We start from the raw sequence: 24963 nt of genomic DNA, 5'->3' as shown, positions 1-24963 counted from the left end.
TGGTGCCGATACATCCAAAAATATGCACCCCTGTAGGAACATCCCAGGAAATTTGCCCAAGAATCTTTTGTATTCTGTGCATTGAGTTTTCTGCATTGCTGTCAATGGGGGGCTTGCAGGCTGCGTGGAGGGCACACTTTCTGAGCAGGTAACCAGTCTCAAAACTTCTCAGGGTCTCATCAGGAGACTGCCCTTAATGATACCCCCCCCCCCAAGTTTGGTGCAGTTTGGTTCAGGGCCAAAGTTATGGACCCTCAAAACTGTAGTCCCCATCTCTATTACGCTCCCCATTGGAAACAATGGGGATAGGGGCACCCCCTTTGGGAGTCCATAACTTTGGACTCCCTGAACCAAACCTCACCAAACTTGGGGGGTAGCATAAGGACAGTCTCCTAATGATACGCTGAAGTTTTGGTGCTGCTAGCCTAAAAACTGCGCCCCCTGCAGGCCAAAAATGGAAAACCACTAAAATACCCAAAAACGAACCCAGCATTTTGATGCCCCCCCACAAGGTGATGCCCTGGGCAGCTGCCCACCTTGCCCAATGGGCATTACACCAGTGGTCTGGAGAAGTGAAGGTTAAGAGGTGACACGATAGCCATATTTAAATACTTGAAGGGATGCTATGTCGAAGAGGGAGCAAGCTTGTTTTCTGCTGTCTCAGAGACTAGGACCAGGAGTAATGCATTCAAGGTGCAGGAAAAGAGATTCCACCTAAACATTAGGGAAGAACTTCCTGACCGCCAGGGTTGTTCAACAGTGGAATTCCCACTGCCTCTGAGAGTGGCGGGATCTCCTTCTTTGGAGGTTTTTAAACAGAGGCTGGATGAACATTTGTCAAGAGTGCTTTGACTGTGTGTTCCTGCATGGCAGAGGGTTGGACTTGATGGCCCTTGGGGTCTCTTCCACCTCTAGGATTCTATGACAAATGAGCAACAGCGTGCCTAGTCCTTCGGTTTGGGTCTGCTGGTGCTGTGGCCAAGAGCTTTGAATTGGAGAACCAAAATGGTGAACTGGATTTGAGAGGAGTCCCTTCTGCCACCTCCTTTCGTGCTCCTGCAGTCTGCAAACTGTACTCCAGCATGTAGGCTGGTTTGGGAAGAAAAGGGGCAGGTTTAACTCTCTTCGCTGACATATTTTGTTCTTCACATCTGAGCTGCCCCGTCCTGCTGTGTAGATGAATGTGGGAGAATCCGGGTTAAACCTACATCTGTTTTTACACCTTGTATTGAATGTGGGAGAACTGGGCTAAAACCCACCCGTTTTTACCGCCTGATTTAAAGTGGGGGAGTTGGGGGTTACGCAGTTTGACCCTGGGAGTTGGGGGGTTACGCAGTGTGTGTTATGTGGGGCTCAGTAGAATAGATTCGACCCTTGGCATCTCTGCTTAAAAATCTCAAGCAGTGGAGCTGGGAAAGGCCTCTGGGAGAACTGCCCCACTCAAGAGCACTTAGTAGAATTAGGGGAATCAGATACCATGTACTCAATCAGCCCCTACCACCATGGCCAATTGGCCATGGTGGCAGGGGCTGATGGGAATTGTAGTCCATGAACATCTGGAGAGCCACAGGTTGCAGACCCCTGAGCTAGATGGATCAGTAGCTAATATAAGTCAACTTTGCGTTTTGCTTTAGACTTGAACTCAATACCGGCCCTACTATTTTACACACCAACAGTCTGCAATGTGTCAATGGAATGCTAATGGATATTAAAAGGAGAGAGATCCAAAGTTACTTCTCCTTCATTATATCTTTGAATCCTGCCCTCTCTGTGGCTCTCCAGGAATGAGAGGGCTTTTGCGGTATAGTTTGAAATACTGGGAATAGGGGTAACGGATGACGTCATCGGCTTTTGTGGGGTTTCCAGGCTACGTGGCCGTGGCCTGGCAGTTTTTGCTCCTAGTGTTTCGGTCGCCTCTATGACTGGCGTCTTCAGAGGTGTGTCATGGTGAGATGTATTTCTCTCCGTGGTTCATCTCACCATGATATGAATCTGAAGATGTCAGCCGTAGATGCTGGCGAAATGTTAGGAGCAAAAAGTACCAGACCACGGCCACACAGCCCGGAAAACCCACAACAATCGCTTGAGTCTGGCCGTGAAAGCCTTTGACGAGACTATGCCAGCTGAACCCCTGGGTTGACTTTGCAGAAATCCCAGAATGGAATCCTGGTAAAGCGATTTGCTCCTGTTCTATTTTTAAAAGTACGAACTTACACTATGCCCATTGGCCGACCCTACTTATTACATACAAAAACCACACAAAGGAGAAAAAGGAAAGCGTTTTCATATACCCAAACATATAGACCAGTGGTGGCGAACCTATGGCATGGGTGCCAGAGGTGGCACTCAGAGCCCTCTCTGTGGGCACGCTCAGAGTCCCCCCCCCATCTAGGCTGTCCTGGGCCACTGGGCTCGATTATTAGCATTAAACCTAAGACCTAGTTTTAGGGAAGCAGTGTAGGTAACCCTGTTAAGCGCTGTTAAACCCCACTGATGTTCATGCGAAGAACTAAAGCACAATCCTTTACCTGGGAGTAAGCTCAGTTGCTGGCAATGGGGCTTGCTTCTGAATAAACCCTCCTAGGGTCATGATTCACCCATTCGAAGAGTTGCATGGTTGCTTCAAAGCAAAGCCACCGACTGCCACCAAGCTTACTCCTGAGTAATGCACACCTCTGAGCCAACCGTTTTTTTCTAAAAGAAAACCTCATTATTCATGTTAAATTGCCATGTTGGCACTTTGCGATAAATAAGTGAGTTTTGGGTTGCAATTTGGGCACTCAGTCTCGAAAAGGTTCGCCATCACTGATATAGACAAACTACAAAGACTACAAACAGTGATTGCTGTTAATGTAATGCACACACCTTTCTTAGGAATTTAAGTCCTATATTCATCACAGTCCATGAAAAATTCTGAGTATATAACAATGTTCCAGGCTAATATCAAAATCTTTGAAAATTACTCAGTATACGACAGTATTCCAGACCAAAACCCTATCCGCTGTAGTGCGGGGTTTTCATTCCTTCATCATTAAAAGTAAGCAGGTCTGGGTATGGCAGGGGTTAATGGTAACTAATGGGAAATATTTCCCTCCTCACAAAAGCAGAAGCAATGCAGACTCTTCTCTGGATTAACTTAATATTACCAGTTAGCGAGGAGGTTCTCCTACGCCGCCTCCTCCCACGAACGTTGTTTTGAGTTCTGCAGGTTTATTTTAGGAATTCCCTGAAGCCAGGAACGATCTTTCACAAGGGCGTAGCCAGTGGCAAACAATTTAACAACCGGTGCCGGTGCCGGGATTCAACTATTTTAACAACTGGTTGTTTACAAGCACCATTTTAACAACCGGTTCTGCCAAAGTGGTGCGAACCGGCTGAATCCCACCACTGGGCATAGCTCTATGAAAAGCTGAAAATCCCCCAGTGGAATTGATTTATTCTCTTTTTACTCTCACGCGCAGAGAGAGATAGGATCAGCAATTGGCCGGGAAGGTGTAGAAGCAAATGCAAACACAACCTTAATGTGACAGCGTCAAAAACCAGTCGAGCAACTCTAGGTCTTCCAACTTGCTAAGCGAAGCGGGTCATTTTCTGAGGCTGCTTCAGAATTGCAGCAAACGCATCTTAAGTGCGCTGGCTTTCCTGGTGTGCTGTTTTTGCTATGAGCATATAATGTCAAACTTTTGGCCCCTTCCGCACATGCAGAATAATCCACTTTCAGTGCACTTTGCCGCTGGATTTTACTGTGCGGGAATAGCAATATCCACTTGCAAAGAGTTGTGAAAGTGGATCGAAATTCTGCATGTGCGGAAGGGGCCTTTGTCTCTCCGGCTCTGTGGAACGGGTTGCCGCACAGGTGGGAGACTTCGGCAACGCCTCCCCTCTTTTTGACTTGGGGTGCCATTTTTCAAGCTGCTTTCCTCCCCCTCGCTGCTTGGGTCCTGCCCCGTCCACTTCTGCCGTTGCGGCCCTTCCTTCACCTGTTAAAACGCCCTTGTTTTTTTCTTGCCTAGTTACAAGAAGACGCAGGAAACGCTGTCGCAGGCGGGCCAGAAGACCTCCGCTGCCCTTTCCAACATGGGTTCCGTCATCAGCCGGAAACTGGGAGACATGAGGTAACGTCCTCGGCGTCCTTCTTTTTGTTCTCTTGGGTTGCCAGGTTGCAAACCTGGAGGGCGGTGTATTCTCTGACCAAGAGAAATAAAGACTTAGCGCTCACATAGGTAGACAGTGGCTTCCTCTGGTCTTTCCAGACCCAGCCTACTCATAGGCATTTAGATCTGGAAGGAACTCCAAGGACCAACTAGCTGTCCAACTAGGAGCAGCAGTGGCGTAGGAGGTTAAGAGCTCGTGTATCTAATCTGGAGGAACCGGGTTTGATTCTCCGCTCTGCCGCCTGAGCTGTGGAGGCTTCTCTGGGGAATTCAGATTAGCCTGTGCACTCCCACACACGCCAGCTGGGTGACCTTGGGCTAGTCACAGCTCTTCTGAGCTCTCTCAGCCCCACCTACCTCACAGGGTGTTTGTTGTGAGGGGGGAAGGGGAAGGAGATTGTAAGCCCCTTTGAGTCTCCTGAAGGAGAGAAAGGGGGGATATAAATCCAAACTCCTCCTCCTCCTCCTCTTCTTCTTCCTCTTCTTCCTCTTCTTCTTCTTCTTCTTCTTCTTCAACCCCTTACACAATGCAGGAAATTCACAGCCAACCCCCCCCCATGACCCCTGCCCCCCCTTTCTCTCCTCCAAGGAGACTGAAAGGGGCTTACGATCTCCTTTCCCTCCCCCTCCCCCCACAACAAACACCCTGTGAAGTGGGTGGGGCTGAGAAAGCTCCGAAGAACTGTGACTAGCCCAAGGTCACCCAGCTGGCAAGTGCTGGAGTGCACAAGGTAATCTCGTTCACCAGAGAAGCCTCCACAGCTCAAGTGGCAGAGTGAGGAATCAAACCTGGTTCTCCAGATCAGAGCACACCTGCTCTTAACCACTACACCATGCTGGCTCTGGAGATTGGCATTACCCTGGGCGTATAAGAAAAGGCCACTGGCTCATCTCTTCCTGCCCTCCCTCCCTCCCTCCCTCCCTCCCATGATCTGCCTGAGTTCACAGCATCGCTGTCAGGTGGCCATCTAGCCTCCGCTAAAAATCTCCAAGGACGGCGAGTCCACCATCTCCCGAGGAAGCCCATCCTGCTGAGGAGTCGAAAGGTTTTCCCACGTCCCATTGCTCACCCTGGACAGGAAGACATGCAGTGTTAGAATCAGAGGGCCGGGAGTTATGACTTCGCCGTTGTTGAGGCTGGCCTGGTGAGCAACAGTTTCAAAAAAAGTGGAGTCAAGAAACGCACCCCAGGCTCCAGGAGGATGACCATAGAGAGGAACAAGTCCAGGGTTTGGACAGATTTATGGAGGAGAAGTTGATCTATGGCTACCAATCTTGACCCTCCTTGATCTCAGATTGCAAAGGCCTTAGCAGACCAGGTGCTCGGGAGCAGCAGCAGCAGCAGAAGGCCATTGCTTTCACATCCTGCAGGTTAGCTCCCAAAGGCACCTGGTGGGCCACTGCGAGTAGAAGAGAGCTGGACTAGATGGACTAGTAGAGGGCATTAGCTGAACGCCCAGGTGAAGAGGGTGGCCTTCGTCAGGTGCCCAAACTCCAAAAGAGTAGGGGCTGGCGGCCTCTGGTGGGAGAGTATTCCATAGTGCAGGGGCCACTGGTCAGAAAACCCTCTGGTCTGCCCTCACCCCCATCATCTCTGAAGGGGCCAGGACAGTTAAGCATGCCTCTACCTCCAACCTCATTGTCCGGGGTATTTACTTTCATTTCGTTCTAACCTTTAGTGGCATATAAATTATTAGTATGTTTCCATTTAAAAGAGAGAACTTTTAAAACATTTAAATACGGGCGTTTAAAATGCTTTCCAAGAATTTAGCCACTGCCAAGGTGATGGATGGATTACAGTCACTTAGCAGAAAGCGAGTGGTCTGGGACTTGGAGTGCTCAAGTCTTGGAAGCAACAAAGGGTGGATTAAAATCATGCGCAGGTTACTGTGAAGACAGCATTCCAGAAGAATATGAGTTATGGTTTCTATAGATCCACATCCGCAACGGCATAGTCTCTGGTGTTTAGGGATCTGGAGGTATCTCCCTGAGGTTTCCGCTGATGGGCAGGTATTTACTTTTGTGCAGCCTGGTTAGTTACAAAAGTAATGGATTACAGTAGTTTAGAATTTATTTGAAAATCTTTGAAGAAGAAGAAGAAGAGTTTGGATTTATACCCCACCTTTCGCTCCTGTATGGAGACTCAAGATGGCTTACAAGCTCATTTCCCGTTCTCTCCCCACAACAGACACCTTGTGAGATATGTGGGGCTAAAAGAGTTTAGAGAGAACTGTGACTAGCCCAAGGTCACCCAGCAGCAGGAATATAGGAGTGTGGAAACACATCTGGTTCACCAGATAAGCCCCTGCCACTCAGGTGGAGGAGTGGGGAATCAACCTCAGTTCTCCAGATTAGAATCCATCTGCTCTTAACCACTACACCACGCTGCCTCTCTCTTTGGCATGGTTCTCCCTCTCGGCCACAAATTCAGTTAACGGCTTCCGTACTTTATTGTCTGAATGGCAGGTTGGCCACAATGTGGGGGTGTGTTTTGGGTTTTTTCCCCTTTAATCAGATGACTTTAGTTTATTCCGCATGAGTTACACAAGAATTCAGCTGTGAGCTTCCTGTTGTATCAGTGTGTACTGGATTTTCCCCAGTATTGAGCAACCTTCTGCACTCTGAACGGGTTGAGATCAAATGCAAATTGTGCAGGACTCTTCAGACTGAGGACCCTGTAGCTGGTTAGGACTGCTTTTGGTATTGTTCTAGCACTGAACTGGGCCAACTCTGGACTAGCTGAAACACTCATCTCTAAGTACACCAGAAGTTCCATAGTAACTTGTTTTGAAGATCCAGAATGTCTTAAACGATGGAACCCTGAATAATTCTACAGCTAGATTCAGGTCCAGAAGCGCTTTAGAGGTCAACAGGATTTTTTTTTTTGGGGGGGGGGGGGGGGGGGCGGCATAGACCTTTGAGAGTTTTTTTTCCAATAGATTTTATTTTTGCATTTTGGTAATAATAACATACATGAGTAATGGCATCAACAACAAATAATATATAGCAAAGTAATCAATCTTGATATATATCTAGGTTAATACAACAAATTGATGCAGTTAAATAAATTCATTCTATAATCTGTCTATATAAAGAGCGACTTCTCCTTCAAAAGAATATATTCATTTTTTTAATACTTTAACATTTCTAGCAGTTTATAAACCTCTGAACCCAATGTTCAGTTTTTATGTCTAATCATACTGTCTAATACTAAATTAAATTACATCTAATTTCTTGGTTGTGCTATTATTATTTTTGAAAATAAACATATGCCTTTAGTAATCAATTGGATGGAAATCAATATCTATCTTTCCCTTTAAATATAGTAACCAGGGTTGCCAGATCTCTAAATATGTTTCCACTGGAAGGAATCTAGATTGATGAAAACCCTTATCCAAAACAAAAAGTTGTTGTATTTTGAGAGTTGTTCAACTTTTGAGAGTTGTTCAACTTTTGAGAGTTGAAACTATCTTCACCTCTGGTAAATATCTGTTGGGTTCCCAAGGAGCTTCCGGACTTGAACTTGGCAGTTCTGCCACAGACCAACAGAGCCGTCCCCTGAAACTTGCCAGAGAGTTTGTTTCTGCTCTGGTCAAACAGGATAGGGAATAACATCAAACGAGAGAGCTCACTTTTGGCAGCGGGAAGAGAACAGGACTTATCTCCGCAACGCAGCAAATGACACCTTCTTCTTTTGAACTTGTATTCCGGCGGCAAACGGCTTCCTGTTGCTCGTGCTGTGTTTATCAGCAGCCTCGCTGTTTACATCCCTGTTTCGGCAAAGTAGAGTTCACTATTTACTGCAACCCTGATTCTTTCCAGGAATCCTTCGTTCCCGCTGTGGCTGGAAATGACTGGGTGGTAAGCACAAAGCTCTCTGATCACATAATAACAGCACTGAAAAGCGTGCAGGCATGGCCGACAGACTCCTACCAATGGACATATTTGTTCCCCAAAGGAACAGGCGTGCCGAAATGACACCAGATAATTCACCCCTGTGACTTAAGGTCATTCTTTCCTGCACTCGAGCTAGCGTACGGATATGCTCTTATTTCCATTCGTGCAGGCCCTGGCAATCCAGACCTTGAAAACAACTTTACCTTGGCACAGCGCGTTTCCTGAAGGGGAGGTTAACCGAAACAGCCAGTAAGGCTGCGAGCGCCGCTCAAAAACGTGAACTGGGTGGCTTTTAAAAACACAAGTCAACCAGGTTAGCCAGTCTTAGGTCCTGAACCGACCTTTTCAGAGAAACGTAATCACGGTAGAATTGCACGGGGTCTGAAAGCGGAGGAACGGGACCGGTGAGTCAGGAAAGGTGGGATATTTTGTGCCACCTCCTGGAATCTCGTTGCGTTCTGATCGCACGTCGTTGAAGGGGCCTTGTTTTCCATCCACATCCTAACAAAGTGCTTTTGACGAGCTGGAAGGAACGAGAGCAGAGCTAAGACAATCCTGAAGGCATTCCTGCTGCCGCTGCCTCTTTCTCTTTGTGGTCACTTCTCTGTGCACTGTGCGACGTCGTTGTCTTAAGTTTCCTGGCCTCTGCCAGGGAATCAGCCACAGGGAAGTTGTCCTTTCTCCAACAGACACCCTTCATCCTAGGGCAGTGATGGCGAACCTTTTCGAGACCGAGTGCCCAAACTGCAACCCAAAACCCACTTATTTATCGCAAAGTGCCAACACGGCAATTGAACCTGAATACTGAAGCTTTAGTATAGAAAAAACGGTTGGCTCCAAGGCACGCATTACTCGGGAGTAAGCTTGGTGGTAGTCAGTGGCTTTGCTTTGAAGCAACTGTGCAACACTTCGAATGGGTAAATCACGACCCTAGGAGGGTTTACTCAGAAGCAAGCCCCATTGCCAGCAACCGAGCTTACTTCCAGGTAAAGGATCACGCTTTAGTTCTTTCCATGAATATCAGTAGGGTTTAACAGCGCTTAACAGAGTTACCTACACTGCTTCCCCAAAACGAGGTCTTAGGTTTAGTGCTAATAATCTCCCTGAAATAATTGCACTATTATCACATGACAAACTCTGTGCACTCGTGCCCACAGAGAGGGCTCTGACTGCCACCTCTGGCACCCGTGCTATAGGTTCGCCACCACTGTCCTAGGGTGTTGTGAGTTTTCCAGGTTGTTTGGCCGTGTTCCAGTGGCATTTTACTGGAACACGGCCGTACAACCTGGAAAACCCACAACACCCTAGTGATTCCAGCCGTGAAAGCCTTCGACCGTACCCTTCATCTTGTTCTCCAGCTCGGCCCTCTGTAAAGGACATCTCTTCTAGCTCTCCCCCTTCCTAGTGAAAGGTATATTCTTGTTAGCAGGCCTGCAAAGGAAACACTTCTTCACACAACGTGTGATTGGTGTTTGGAATATGCTGCCACAGGAGGTGGTGATGGCCACTGACCTGGATAGCTTTAAAAAGGGCTTGGACAGATTGATGGAGGAGAAGTCGATCTATGGCTCCCAATCTTGATCCTCCTTGATCTGAGATTGCAAATGCCTTAACAGACCAGGTGCTCAGGAGCAGCAGCAGCAGAAGGCCATTGCTTTCACATCCTGCATGTGAGCTCCCAATGGCACCTGGTGGGCCACTGCGAGTAGCAGAGTGCTGGACTAGATGGACTCTGGTCTGATCCAGCAGGCTAGTTCTTATGTTCATTATGTGATCAGAGACCAAAAAAAGGAGTGGAAATGTGTGTTTTGTGTGAACTTCTTCCCTTTGAGTGGGGAGAGGCGTGTGTGGGGTCTCTTTGACACTGTTAGTGTGATCTTTGAGGCTCCGTTGTCTCACCTTCACCCTCTCTTCTTGTGAAGCAAAATGCATCCTTTTGTTTTCACACAGTGTGTTTTTGAAGTGTCGTCACAGAACAGGGGTCTGCAACGTGCGGCTCTCCAGATGTTAATGGACTACAATTCCTATACAATTCCCAACTGGCAGGGGCTGATGGGAATTGTAGTCCATTAACATCTGGAGAGCTGCAGGTTGCAGACCCCTGTCATAGAAGAAACAGCCTTGCAGCTGAGCTGATGGTTGCTTGCCATGTAAATAGACAGCGTCTCATCTTGGTTTCGTCTTGGATGGTCTCGAGACTTCCTTGAGAGCAGAGGATATCGGTCTGGATTAAAGTCACGGGCAGAGTTCATCATCGCCGCTCCCGGATGGCCGAAGATCCGGAAGCTGCCTAGTGCTCTGTATGTTCTGGCCACTGAGCTTCTGACCCATTTGCAGAGTGCTCGGCAGGATGTTAAACCAATGCTTATGTTGTGGGGTCCTACAGCATGCCCTTAACTCTTCTTTCTCTCTTTGGGTTTTGTGTGAACTTGGTGTTTCGAAACCTGCATTTAACCAGCCCTTTCTTTAATTTTTTTCCTGCTGCCATTGGATTGCTCCAGGGCCCATCCCTTCTCGCATTCCTTTAGGTAAGACTGTCCATAGGAAAGAGACCAGCGGAGTGTTTGGTTCATCTGGGTTTTTCCCCCTTCCAGAGATGTTGCCTCAAACATGTGCATCACCAGATAAGGCGGTCACGAAGGGCTCAAACGTGGCCGCTGTCTCTGCACCTGTTGCCTGCTTCCTTTTAAGGGACTCCAGAGCTGAAAAGCTTTCTTAGTTTTCATGCGAAAACTGAGATTCTTGGATGCCCAGTTCTCCATTCTTCACTTGCCTATGTTCCCAAGTGGCAAATGACTTGTGGGCAGCTGATCGAGAAGATTGCTTGGGTAGGGTGGGACAGTGTTTATTTAGTTTGCTCGTTGGGGGTTTTCCGGGCTGCGTGGCCGTGGTCTGGTAGTTTTTGCGCCAAACATTTCACCTGCATCTGTGGCTGGCATCTTCAGAGGCGCGTCATGGCAAAGTGTGTTTCTCTGAAGATGCCAGCCATAAGTGTGGACAAAATGTAAGCACTGAAACTACCAGACCACGGCCTTGCAGAAGGTGGGTGAGGCCAGGTGGGGCTTTTGCCCAGCAAGACTTCTGATTGGTCACTGGAGATTTGATTGGCTGTGGAGAAGAAAGCAGGGAAAACCCGTGAGCAGAGCAGTGGTATCTGTGCTGGGGAGAACCTATTTGCAAGACGTTTCTACAGCTGCCTGTTTTCAAGTGCAGGGTTAAAGCTGGAAGTCAGAATCGAAGTGTAGGATCTGAGTGCCTATATTCTAACACACACACGCACACACCCCACAGTCAGAATGTAAGATCAAAGGTGTAGGATTTGGGTTCCTAAGTTCTATATCCCGTTAATCATTGTGGAACAACAAAGGTGGAAGATCTGAATCCGGACTTCCTAGATACCACCCCCTCCCCCCCCCCAATCAGAATGTAAGAATAATCTGGGTCCCCCTTGTTCTATACCAGTGGTGGCGAACCTTTGGCACTCCAGATGTTATGGAGTACAATTCCCAATTGGCCATGCTGGCAGGGGCTGATGGGAATTGTAGTCCATAACATCTGGAGTGCCAAAGGTTCGCCACCACGGTTCTATACCCCCATATGCTCTACGTATGGGAAACTGACAGAAGAAGAATATTTTGGTTTTACACCCTGTCTTTCTCTCCTGTAAGGAGTCTCAAAGTGGTTTACGAGCTCCTTTCTCTTCCCCTCCCCACAACAGACACCTGGTGAGGTAGGTGAGAGAGTTCTAAGAGAACTGTGACTGGCTCAAGGTCACCCAGCAGGCTTCGTCGGTAGAAGCAGAGAAATAAATCCATTTCACTCTATGAACAAATCCAGTGTGCCGGATAAGAGTCCGCCGGAGGAGTGGGGGATCAAACCCAGTCCTCCAGATTAGAGTCCACCTGCTCTTAACCACTACACTGTGCTGGCCGTATATCGGGGGTTGTGTGACTGGTCACAAGGTAAATGATTTGATATGTTGTGTGCTAAACCCTTTTTAACTTCTGCTCATCTCCTCTTCATGCTTCCGCGTAGCAGCTACTCCATCCGTCACTCGATAAGTATGCCAGCTATGAGGTAACGTAGCATAAGCCACATCTTGGTGTCTGCGGAGGGTGGCTGGTTTTCCACTAAATGAACATGGGCATTAAAGTGAAATTTTGTTCAAGCTTTTTAAAAAAGAAGAGTAGGTTACGGGCAAACATCTCTTCTGTGGTTTTTCCCTTCGTTTTTGTGTATTTGGCTAGGATGATTCTTTAGCTTTGTCGAAATTCCTAACAGGAACTCTGTCTAAAAAGGTGTCACACAGATAAGACGGAGGTTGTACTAAACCAATATATGTATATATAACTTCCTTTTAAACAAATTCTAGCACAACAATTCATATCGAACAAGTTTATAGGCATTCAGTAATTAATAGACCATAACCATGGTTTAACCAACTGAAAAATAAATCATGCCTTCAACATATTCCTATATAGGAACAAAAATCATTCATTTACACAGTTTTTTCATAGAATCAAAATCATGTCCATTTTAGTAACATTTTATAGAGTCAAACTCAATCAGTCTCTCAAACGCCTTACGCGTTTCAAAGTGCGTTTTCGTTGATGTCTTCCTCAGGAGAAGAGCAATTTCTTTCTTTTTCTTTCTCAAATTTCTTAGCTGCCATATAGATTTTCTATAAAATATAGATGAATAACACTTTTAACATTTCAACATATATACGAAATTGTTTTTAACATATTTACAAAATTGTCCCTGATCAGCCTTATTGAAATTATTACAGTCTGGTTTCCCTGGGTTATTTATAAGGGGTTGGTGTTTGTCATACTGCCACATCTTGCACAAGGGAACAGCGCCCGGTGCAATTGCTGGGAATGTTGAAAACGATCGTCGTGTTAGGTCCTTCAATAAACGCATCTCCTGGGATACCTTAATACGGGGGTAGTAAGTTGTAAAACCTTCGCAGTGGAAAGATCTACCTGAATGGCATTGCAGAAACACAAAAGGTGCTTTTCAATCTTCTTTTTTTTTAAAAAAAAATCTGTGTTCATGTTTTGTTTTTATCCGATACTGTCATTTGCCTGGTGTCCTGAAATGCTCAGGAGGAAAGTGGGTGCATCAGTATTTCAAAAAGCTTCCTTAAACCAAATTTTCACTGAATTCAGAGCTGCATTGAATGAAAGAATCCAGTAGCTCGCTGCAGAGGTCAACCGCATGTAGCCGGATGTAGCTTCGTTGGTGGACTGGGCAGCTGCCCGTTCAGGATGGATGGTTGGCCACCTTTTGGGGGCGTGGCTGAAGACACGCCTGCCACTGCGGCCTGGCATAGGCAGCTGGTTCACTTCTCTGGGGGGACCGCAGCAGTGCCTTCCCGTTTGGTTTTGGGGGATTCGCCCACCTTTCTCAATGCCTTCAGCATCCGTTAATCGAGATGCTCTTTCCAAACTGCTTCAAAGTTTATAATTTTAACGGGCACTTCAGCTTACTCTTTGAATTGACCTTTTAGTCCAGGTGAGAAAATTCAGCAGGTAACTTCTGCAACCTATTTGTTGCAGGTGGGGGGATGGGGTGTGTGAACTGGTTGGCTTTTACCTGTTGGCTCTCTTGGTTTTGGTTTTGGGGAATTCGCCCACCTTTCTCAATGCCTTCAGCATCCGTTAATCGAGATGCTCTTTCCAAACTGCTTCAAAGTTTATAATTTTAACGGGCACTTCAGCTTACTCTTTGAATTGACCTTTTAGTCCAGGTGAGACAATTCAGCAGGTAACTTCTGCAGCCTGTTTGTTGCAGGTGGGGGGATGGGGAGGGTGAACTGGTTGGCTTTTACCTGTTGGCTCTCTTGGTTTTGGTTTTGGGGAATTCGCCCACCTTTCTCAATGCCTTCAGCATCCGTTAATCGAGATGCTCTTTCCAAACTGCTTCAAAGTTTATAATTTTAACGGGCACTTCAGCTTACTCTTTGAATTGACCTTTTAGTCCAGGTGATACAATTCAGCAGGTAACTTCTGCAACCTATTTGTTGCAGGTGGGGGGATGGGGTGTGTGAACTGGTTGGCTTTTACCTGTTGGCTCTCTTGGTTTTGGTTTTGGGGAATTCGTCCACCTTTCTCAATGCCTTCAGCATCCGTTAATCGAGATGCTCTTTCCAAACTGCTTCAAAGTTTATAATTTTAACGGGCACTTCAGCTTACTCTTTGAATTGACCTTTTAGTCCAGGTGATACAATTCAGCAGGTAACTTCTGCAACCTATTTGTTGCAGGTGGGGGGATGGGGTGTGTGAACTGGTTGGCTTTTACCTGTTGGCTCTCTTGGTTTTGGTTTTGGGGAATTCGTCCACCTTTCTCAATGCCTTCAGCATCCGTTAATCGAGATGCTCTTTCCAAACTGCTTCAAAGTTTATAATTTTAACGGGCACTTCAGCTTACTCTTTGAATTGACCTTTTAGTCCAGGTGAGAAAATTCAGCAGGTAACTTCTGCAACCTATTTGTTTAACTAAAGGGGGGGGGCGTGAACTGGTTGGCTTTTACCTGTTGGCTCTCTTGCTGTTTACTGCGGGGGATGAAAATCAATGATGCATCTACCTGCATATTTCTGACAGTATAACCAAATCCGTCGTTTTTGATACAACTGTAAAACTATTCTGAATGTTTACTATTCTAAAAGTGAAATCTTCATGTGGTTGTAAATATTAAAATTATACCAGGAAGAATAAGCCTTTATGTAGCAAACCATGACTTAAATCTAGTCTTATGTGATTTAAATCATGATTTAAATCAGTTAGATTTAAATCAGTGTTGTTTAAATGAAATGCACCCTGACATTTACAATTCTGGTGCTTTGAATGTATTTTGACTGTCCTGTGTGGTGATGTTGTTGTAGATATTAACCAGGGAGGATGAAAATCACTGATGCATCTAGCTGTGTATTTCTGACAGTATAACCAAATCAGTAGTTTTTGACATAATTGTAAAACTAATCTGAACGTTTACTATTCTAAAAGTGAAATCTTCATGTGGTTGTAAATATTAAGATCATACCAGCAAGAATGAGTCTTTCTGCAGCAAACCATGACTGAAATCTAGTCTTATGTGGTTTAAATCACGAGTTAAATGTTCGATTTAGTTCATTAAAGTTAGGCCCCTTCCGCACAAGCAAAATAACGCATTTTCAAACTACTTTCACAACTGTTTGCAAGTGGATTTTGCCATTCCGCACAGCTTCAAAGAGCACTGAAAGCAGTTTGGAAGTGCATTATTCCGCATGTGCGGAATGAGCCTTAGATTTAAATCAATGTGATTAAAGTTAGATGTAAATCAATGTGATTTAAATTAAACGCACCCTGACATTTGCAGTTCTGGCGCTTCGAATGGTATTTTGCCTGCCATGTGTTTTGGTGGTGTTCTTTTCTCCTTTGTTTAAAATCCTAAAGTCATACTCTTAAACAGTTACAGTTTTGGTAAGCTGCTTTCCAATGGGATCTTTTCTCTTTTCTGAAGCAGAACCAATGGTTCGCTGAAGCCGTGGTAGGGTTAGCTTTCCAGAATTTGTCCGGTCAAGCACAGACAACATTCTTCACTGTAAATCTGTTTTCTGAATGAATTCTGAGCGGGAACATCTGTTACACTGCTGCACTTTGTAACCTCTTGGGTCTTGACTCTGCCACCTCTCTCTCTCTTTTTCTTTTTAAAGGAATTCCACCACCTTCAAGTCTTTTGAAGACCGTGTTGGAACCATCAAGGTAAGCTTTCTCTACATCAGTGATGGCGAACCTTTTCGAGACGGAGTGCCCAAATTGCAACCCAAAACCCACTTATTTATCGCCAAGTGCCAACACGGCAATTTAACCTGAATACTGAGGTTTTAGTTTAGAAAAAAATGGTTAGCTCCGAGGCGTGCGTTACTCAGGAGTAAGCTTGGTGGTAGTCGGTGGCTTTGCTTTGAAGCAACCGTGCAACTCTTCCAACCTAGGAGGGTTACTCAGAAGCAAGGCCCATTGCCAGCGACTGAGTTTACTCCCAGGTAAAGGATCGCGCTTTATTTTGCATGAAAATCAGTGGGGTTTAACGGCGCTTAACAGGGTTACCTACACTGCTTCCCCAAAACTAGGTCTTAGGTTTAATGCTAATAATGGAGCCCAGTGGCCAGCCTAGATGTGGGGGGGGGGGGGGTTACTCTGCTTGCGAGTGCCCACAGAGAGGGCTCTGAGTGCCACCTCTGGCACCCGTGCCATAGGTTCGCCACCACTGCTCTACATGGAGAAGATTCAACAGCAGTGGCGTAGGAGGTTAAGAGCTCATGTATCTCATCTGTAGGAACCGGGTTTGATTCTCCGCTCTGCCACCTGAGCTGTGGAGGCTTATCTGGGGAATTCAGATTAGCCTGCGCATTCCCACAGACGCCAGCTGGGTGACCTTGGGCTAGTCACAGCTCTACGGAGCTCTCTCAGCCCCACCCACCTCACAGGGTGTTTGTTGTGAGGGGGGAAGGGCAAGGAGATTGTAAGCCCCTTTGGGTCTCCTACAGGAGAGAAAGGGGGGATATAAATCCAAAGTCTAAATCCAAACTTCTGTTAGACCAAACTGAAACGCCTAAAGCTGCTTTGGGTTTATATTCATATCAGAAGAGCTGGATTTGAGTCCAGTCGCGCCTTAGAGTCTGAAAAGATTTCAGGGTTCAATTATGCAGGAGGCCGCCATGGTGCGCCGGTTACTGAGCCCTGGCGCGGCAAACTTCCTTGTGCCAACATAAGAAGAAGTTGCTGCGCGCGGTGAGCAGAAGTAGCATGCGACAAACTTCCTTGTTCTGCACAAGGAGGTGGCCACGCACCGACTGCTCTTGCTTGCATTCTCTGCGGAAAGCAAGATCACTTCAGGGTAAGCTCTCCGTCCGTAATTGGCCAGGATGCTATGAGCTTTCAAGGATCAGGGCTCCCTTCATCAGATACAAGTGGGAATGGAGATCCCTGAGCTCTCGTGTCCCTGTCAACAGATGGGAGGGACTGAGGATGCAAAGGTACAGTGTGACGCCCTCCCCCCCCCTCCGTCCGAGTGGGATATAAGGGCTCAGTGATTTCCCTTCCTTCCTGCATCTGACCGAGGGAGCTTTGGTTCTTGAAAGCTCAAACTACCCCAAAAACTTCTGTCTCTAAAGTCCGCTTGACTCGAATCTACCTCTTCTGCTGCAGATCAGTGCGGCTATTATATTATAATAATAATAATAATAATAATAAGCCTTTATTTGGCATAACAATAATCATAACACAATAAAAAACCTGAGATAAAAGGTATACAAATACAAAGGTTTAAGATAAAAGGTATACAAATACAAAGGTTTAAGATAAAATATAAATTATTGATTGTGCATCACCTCCAGTAAAAATTGTGCAACCAATTCACAAGTTTCATTGTCAGAATTGTCCAGAAGAAAAGGAAGTCTACTTGATTCTTCCATTTCACTAGGTATCCTAGAAAGAATGTTGGAATATTTTGATCTGATATTAGCAGATTTAGGGCAGCAAAGCAGTTGATGTGCCAATGTTTCAATTTGTTGTTCACCACAAGAGCATACCCTTTCGCTCATTTCCAAGTTGTTAAATCTACCACGCAATAAAGCGGAGGGGAAAACATTGAAGCGAGCAAGTGTGAGGGCTCTTCTCTGCATTGGATTAGTTTGTGGTTACAAATAGGGTTTTCATTTGCTCCCCTATTTGTATTATATTATTATATTATATCCTGTCCTATATTAATTTTTTTTATATCCCCCTCTATCCCCGCAGGGCTCAGGGCTGGTCACAACAGCAATTAATTATCCGATCATTAAAACATAAATACCAGCACAAATATTAAAACCATATATTTAACGCCAGACTATTAAACAGGTGACAGAAGATGGCAATAGGTAATAATTAATACTTAATCTCCACCTCCACCTCCCTTCTCCCTCCCCGCCCCCCGAGGCCTAGAGGAGATGATCTTACTGTATTCGATCCAGCTGACTAGATGAAAAAAACCCGGTGGAACAGAAGAAGAAGAAGAGTTTGGATTTATATCCCCCCTTTCTTTCCTGCAGGAGACTCAAAGGGGCTTACAATCTCCTTGCCCTTCCCCCCTCACAACAAACACCCTGTGAGGTTGGTGGGGCTGAGAGAGCTCCGAGAAGCTGTGACTAGCCCAAGGTCACCCAGCTGGCGTGTGTGGGAATGTGTGGCCCTGCGGACTTGCCACAGCTCCCACAGGGCTCTGACCTCACCCAGCAGCTTGTTCCACCAGGCTCTCACCGAAGCCAGCCGGATATCCCTCGGGCTGGGGAAATTATATTAGCAGCGGCTTTAGGGCCATCAGCCCAGTGGTGGGATCCAAAGATTTTATAACAGGTTCCCATGGTGGTGGGATTCAAACTGTGGCGTAGCGCCAATGGGGCTGGGCGGGGCATGACGGGGCAGGCATTCCGGGGCGGGGCATTCTGGGGCGGGGCTGTGGCAAGGACGCAGCTGCTGCGCCAGTCCTTGGGCGGGAAACGAATGCATGCAGGCGCAGGCTGCCATGCACGCCAGTGCACCTCCTGCTAGACTGCTTCAAGTTCTGCGCGCTACTGCTGAGAGGAGGGGCGTAACTAAGGCAAAAATCACATGGCAAAATCACCCATTAGTAACCCCCTCTCGGCTCACACAAATAATTAGTAACCTACTCTCGGGAACCGGTGAGAACCTGCTGGATCCCACCTCTGCATCAGCCCGCAGCCAGATACTGGGCTCTCCCTGTTGGCAACGGAAGGCCGGACGGGCTCTTAACCGCAGCTGTAAATCCAACTGCAGCCCTTCTGATCCTTACATTGTACTCCAAGGAGGTCGTGCCGTGACCCCCAGCCATCAAGAGAAAAAAATGCAGAACCCCAGCCCATGCGTTTGGACAGGTGGGACAAGTAGGCCCGCATTTCGAAGGCAGCTGTAGAACTCTGGACGGGGTGGGTCAGTGGTGGAGCCTCTCCAGTTGCATCCAGAAAGGTCCCGGGTTCAGTTCTCGGCATCTCCAGTTGTAAAGATCAGGCGAAACGGTTAGATTTGAGCCCACCGGCCCCTCAGAGTCCAGCAAGATTTTCGGCGGACCAGTTTTCAAGAGCCGCGGCTTCTTTGGTCAGACATGAGTGGAAATGTTGATCTCTGAGCCCTCTTGTTCCAGTCAGAAGGTTAGAGGGTTGCAGCAACGAGTGCTTGCAAAGGGCACAAAAGTGCGTGCAATAAAATGACTCAGGCCTGCATTTCTTCTTGTGTTTGACGAAGGGAGTTTTGAAGAAGGGAAGTTGTTTTTTATGAACTGCTTTTTTTGACCTTTAAGGAGTCTCAGAAGGGCTTCCAATCACTTTCCCTTCCTTTTCCAAGAAGAAGAAGGAGGAGGAGGAGGGACGGAGGAGGAGGAGGAGGAGTTTGGATTTATATCCCCCTTTCTCTCCTGCAGGAGACTCAAAGGGGCTTGCAATCTCCTTGCCCTTCCCCTCACAACAAACACCCTGTGAGGTGGGTGGGGCTGAGAGAGCTCCGAGAAGCTGTGACTAGCCCAAGGTCACCCAGCTGGCGTGTGTGGGAGTGCACAGGCTAATCTGAATTCCCCAGATCAGCCTCCACAGCTCAAGCGGCAGAGCGGGGAATCAAACCCGGTTCCTCCAGATCAGAGTGCACCTGCTCTTAGCCACTGCTCTTAGCCCCCACGCCACAAACAGACACCTTGGGAGGTGGGAGGGGGCTGAGAGAGTTCAGAGAGAACTGTGACTGGCGCAAGGTCACCCAGCAGGCTTCATGTGTAGGAGCAGGGAAACAAACCCAGATTAGAGTCCACCCCTCTTAGTCTTTGCACCACGCTGGTTGTTGGAAGCTCGCATGCCAGCAACTGAACAAAGTCCCGCGGGGCCCAGGTCACTGCTGACGGAGAGTTCTTCCTTACGTACCTGACGCCAACTCAGGCAGTTCTCTGTTGGCGACCCCACAGCTTAGGGTAGCCTGCCTATCATTGGCCAGAGGCTGGGCCTTTCCAGCTTGGCTTCAACTTTGTAGACTGGGCCCCTCCTTGGAGGCGCTGCAAGGCTAGCCTGCTTCCTGAGGGTTTGAAGAGCACCCCCACTTTTGTCGCGGGGGCCGTAGAAGAGTCTCGGGGTTTGCCATTTTACTTTCGGTCTTTAAGCCGAAAATGTCCCGAAGGATTATCGCAAGCCACCTTGAGCCACGAGGGAAGGCTGGACGGAAGCAAATACAAATACAAATACAAAACCTTTAATGGCATATAAAGAGTGGTAAAATACAGATTATGTTAAAACCAATTGACTAAAATTTACACAAAGGTTTCACTCTTGATCCAAGTGCCTTTGTTAAAAACCTGGCAACTGATTCAGTAGTGTGGGGATGATGGTCACTAAGCAGGTGTGAAACTATTTCCTTGTCTGATCTCACTGAAAATTTCTTCACGATGGCCTCGAGAAAAAGCAACCGATAGACTGCCAAATCTTTGCAATGAAGGAGCACGTGTTCAGTTGTTTCGGGTAGGTCCGCTGCACAGGAACAAGTCCTGTTCTCCTGTGGGATGCCATGATATCTGCCTCTTGTTTGGGCAGTCGGTAACACATTTAGCCGAGCAAGCATAAAATATCTGCGGAGATGTGGATTGATTAAATTACTCATATATTTAGCCATAAAACCCGGCAATGGTGGTGAAATGCCATAAAATGTGGGAGAACAAGTCCTGCAGGCTCCAGTTTTCGTGCAGTTTTCGCCCTTCAATGTCAAGAGCACGCTAGTTTCGTCTCTGATCGGAAGCTGCTTTTGGCCTCTATTGGACTGTCAGTGGATTCACTTTGCCCTTTGTCCTATTCAGAAGCTTATAGGAAATTAAAAGGTCAACTATTGGATAGAGAGTTCTCTACCCCGAATCACCGCAGCCAAGAAAACGTGCTCCCCCCTGTATTCTTCTCTCCCATTTGAACGGGGCCACTTGGCACGCTACCTGTATTGCTTAATAGACCCTGCTCAAAGGGGAGCCATAATGCTCGCCAGGTTTAATGTTATGCCTTCTGCCTTGTTACATGGCAGATTTAATAAGCAAGCAGTGTTGCTAAGACATTGTGCCCGGTATAACAAAGGCTCAGTGGAATCTCTGGCCCATTCAATTCATAATAATTGTCTCAGATTCAAGGAAATCAGATCCAAGTATGTGAATCTTACTCCTTTACATTTCCCCCATCTCCCCAATTTAATTAGATTACACTACTTGTTGGACAACCCTGATCCTTCTCTCTGTCTGATAGTGGCAGACTTTCTCCTGGAAATTACTAAACGCCAGTAGATTTCCTTAGATCTGTATTGTATATGCTTTTTAATCTGTTTTTTATTACTGTTGTACTATTGTCTGTCCAGGGGTAGGGAACCTTTAACACTCAAAGAGCCATTTGGACCTGTTTTCCACGGGAAAAGAAAACACTTGGAGCCGCAAATAATTTTTGACATTTAAAATAAAGATAACGCTGTATATATTGGGGTTTTTTTACCTTTTACTCCGCTCATTCTGAGAAGCGCATGGATGCGCCCGCCCTGATGCCTGCAGGGCGGGCAAGGATGGGGCCAGCGGCTTGGCCTTGCCGGCTGCCAGGAAAGCACCTGCCCCGCTCGAACGGGGTGGGCGAGAGGGGAAGCCCGCGGCACTCCCCAGCTGGCCACGGGCAATTGGTGCGCCTGCCGTGCTGCCTGCAGGGCGGGGAAGGATGAAGCCGGTGGAGCCGCAGTGCAAGGGCAGAAGAGCCGCATGCGGCTCTCGAGCCGCAGGTTCCCTACCCCTAGTCTATGCCAATAAAGGCTTGCTTCTTCTTGACAGAAACGCTTTCCTAAATAAACGCTTGTCTCCTTGCGCGAGCGATAAGCATAGGTAACCTCTCTCTCCTCTTCCTTCTTTCCCTACTTAGTCCAAAGTGGTTGGCAGCAGAGAGAACAGCGCCGACGAACTACACTCCCCAGCGGCTTCCGGCGACAAGCCCTCCCAAGACAACGCACCTTTCTAAGGTGCCAGCCCAGCGGTGCCCGACTGCCAGAGCCCTACCCCCTTGCAAAAACTGGGAGCTCCCTGTCCCGCCCGGAAGAGAGAGATCCATACATCTTAACGTAGACATTTTTTCTTGCTGCTGGATTCTTCAGGTCAAATAAAGCGAACGCACGGCGTGTTTTGTACACTATATATTTTACACTAAAGGGTTCTAGGTAGGGCGTGCTGCGAGTGCTCGCCTGAAAATATAAACGAATTTTTTTAAAAAGGCAGCACTGCATTGTGGGGATTCTACAGGTTTGGCATCAAAGGCCTGCACACTTCTCCTGCCCACCCCCTTCCCCTGCACCCTCCACGGCAGGGAAATTTTATTTCCTCAAGCAAATGTAAAAAACTCGGCCGTGGAATACGGGAGCCGAACAGGAAGCCTGTGGCGTTTCTCACGGCCTCCGTTCCCCGGCTCTGTGTAGCTAACAGGCTTCCTGCCATTAACGGCTCCTTCGCTCGATAGGCAGTCGAAGAGCATCCAGGAAAACTTTGGAGATTTCCAGTCCCCATTTTGACGATAGACGCATCTAACCGGGGCGGGGGTTGGGTGGGGGTTGTAGGTCGAAGAAACGCCGTTTCTGCCGGGCTTCCGCAAAGGAAACCTCCGTTTAGCAACTGCCTGAACCTTTGCTGCACCGATTCTCTAGCTTTAACGAATCTCAGAATCTTTATTTTTTTTGGAATGCAGTGGACTTTCCCGACATACCAGCTTTAGCATTGTTCTTTTGTGTGCGTGCGTGTGTGCGTGTGAGTTGGGGGAAGCGGGGCGAGTCTACCTTTGGACGCCGAGGGTGAAAACTCGAGCCTTACATCACCGCCTGCTTTACTCGTTTGTAACCTTTTTTATATCTCCAAAGGGGCGAAGGGTTTTGCGGAAGGAGGGAAGAGAGGGAGGGGAGATCCAAAGCGCTGGAGTTCAGCATCCCACTATAGTGCCCACACGCAGATGCGCCCGGTCTCGTGTTCATTTCAGTTGTGCGCCTGCCTGCCTGCCTCTCTCTCTCCCGAGTGCGTGGAACTTGCTTCTCTGCCCGTACCTTTAGGCACCACTGAAGACAGCCTGCCATTTTAATCTGATTAGCAGTGGGCACACGTAGCTGGGCCCACCCACCCTAAAGAGGGACCCCTTCTCTCCTTTCCTCTTGGATCCATTCTTCTTCCAGGAGCCTGATAAGATTTATTTGTACTTTTTAAACACGGCCGCCCTTTATCCTTTAGGCAGTGGCCCCAGAGACTGGCATATCTCGCCATCTTTGCTTCCCCTTTGCGCCAGGTTTCCTTAGGAGCCGTCGAGTTTCAAGCAAGTCCGTGACGTTCCGTCGTCCCGACCCTCTTAGTTCTAAGGCAGGATCGCCTCTTCGTGACTTCTCCCGACCTTTCCTGGTGCCTTAGAGGCTCAGTTGGATGACTGTAGTGCCCTGAATAGGTATTGATTGAGGCTGTTTCAAGGCCCTTTCCCCTCCCCCCCGGAAGGTTTTCACGCCCCTCCCCACAAGCCTTGGGAGAGAAGCAAGTGATGACACCCAAGTTGCTGGCTGTAGAACTTGTCCTGTTTCTCGTCCATTACAGGCGGGCGGAAACTATAGCGGGGATGCAGTTCTAGCGCACGGGCCGAAAATCAGCAGGTGTTGTGAGAGTCATTTGCAAGGGTTTGTTTTGCGGGTGGGAGGGATACGGTAGTCATCAGTGCTGGAAAGGGAAGGCACGTGTCGGTTGGACGGGAAACTGTTGAAAGAGAGAGATCACACTGTTTCTCCTGTGCTGGTGACTATTGGGGAAAACTTTGTCAATAAAACATTCCTTTTGGAAAAACAGAACCAACTTGTCTTTCTGTTGGCTTGCGAAACTGCCGGGAGCGTTTGCCGTTTGAGTTGCAGCGACTCTTTCCGGGGGGGATACAAAAAGGAGTCAAAGTACATGTCTGAACGGTTACTGATAATGCTACTTGGGAAGCAGTTGCCCTTCTGGGTCAGCGTCTCTGCGGCGACCGTACTTGCGCCAGGTGTCCTAAACTGGGGAGCTTACAGCTTTTCTGAGAAGGGTTTCCATGTGCGGGACTAAAGAAAAGAGAAGGAAGTAGAATTCGGAAACTGACAAATCAGCAAGGGGCAGGGGGTGTAAGGTGAAGTTTAGAATGGCTTAGGAGAGACTCGGAGAAGGAATTGCCCTTATAGAAAGCGGTAGGCTTCTGGCGCATGTATACAACATGGATGAGAAAGATGAGACAAAAACAGACTAGGACAGTGACAGCGAATCTTTTCGAGACCGAGTGCCCAAATTGCAACCCAAAACCCACTTATTTATCGCAAAGTGCCAAAATGAAGAAGAAGAGTTTGGATTTATATCCCCCCTTTCTCTCCTGCAGGAGACTCAAAGGGGCTGACAATCTCCTTGCCCTTCCCCCCTCACAACAAACACCCTATGAGGTGGGTGGGGCTGAGAGAGCTCAGAAGAGCTGTGACTAGCCCAAGGCCACCCAGCTGGCGTGTGTGGGAGTGTACAGGCTAATCTGAATTCCCCAGATAAGCCTCCACAGCTCAGGCGGCAGAGCTGGGAATCAAACCTGGTTCCTCCAGATTAGATACATGAGCTCTTAACCTCCTACGCCACTGCTGATTTAACCTGAAAACTGAGGTTTTAGTTTAGAAAAACAGTTGGCTCTGAGGCATGCGTTACTCAGGAGTAAGTTTGGTGGTAATCAGTGGCTTTGCTTTGAAGCAACCGTGCAACTCTTCCAATGGGTGAATCACGACCCTAGGAGGGTTTACTCAGAAGCAAGCCTCGTTGCCAGTAACTGAGCTTACTCCCAGGTAAAGGATTGCGCTTTAGTTCTTCGCA

General features: G+C 47.5%; 1 protein-coding gene across 9 annotated transcripts in view; it reads left to right on the top strand.

Annotated features, from left to right (window-relative positions):
- Positions 1–23942, top strand: part of TPD52L2 (TPD52 like 2) — a 52063-nt gene extending 28121 nt beyond the window's left edge. For 5 of the 9 annotated variants that reach the window (XM_048498171.1, XM_048498172.1, XM_048498169.1 and 2 more), the window contains 5 exons: positions 4014–4115; positions 10553–10579; positions 12087–12128; positions 15749–15797; positions 22001–23942. In XM_048498171.1, the coding sequence (XP_048354128.1) occupies positions 4014–4115; positions 10553–10579; positions 12087–12128; positions 15749–15797; positions 22001–22096 (316 nt within the window). In that variant the 3' untranslated portion in view covers positions 22097–23942. Of the gene's footprint in view, positions 1–4013; positions 4120–10552; positions 10580–12086; positions 12129–15748; positions 15798–22000 lie in introns of those variants that run through there. The other 4 variants (XM_048498176.1, XM_048498175.1, XM_048498170.1 and 1 more) reach the window with 3 other exon arrangements.
- Positions 23943–24963: the final 1021 nt, after the last annotated feature.

This window comes from Sphaerodactylus townsendi, linkage group LG05, assembly GCF_021028975.2.
Source record: "Sphaerodactylus townsendi isolate TG3544 linkage group LG05, MPM_Stown_v2.3, whole genome shotgun sequence".
NCBI classification, from domain to species: Eukaryota; Metazoa; Chordata; class Lepidosauria; order Squamata; family Sphaerodactylidae; genus Sphaerodactylus; species Sphaerodactylus townsendi.
Note: the sequence above shows the minus strand (reverse complement) of the source record. Positions and strands in the feature narration are given on the sequence as shown.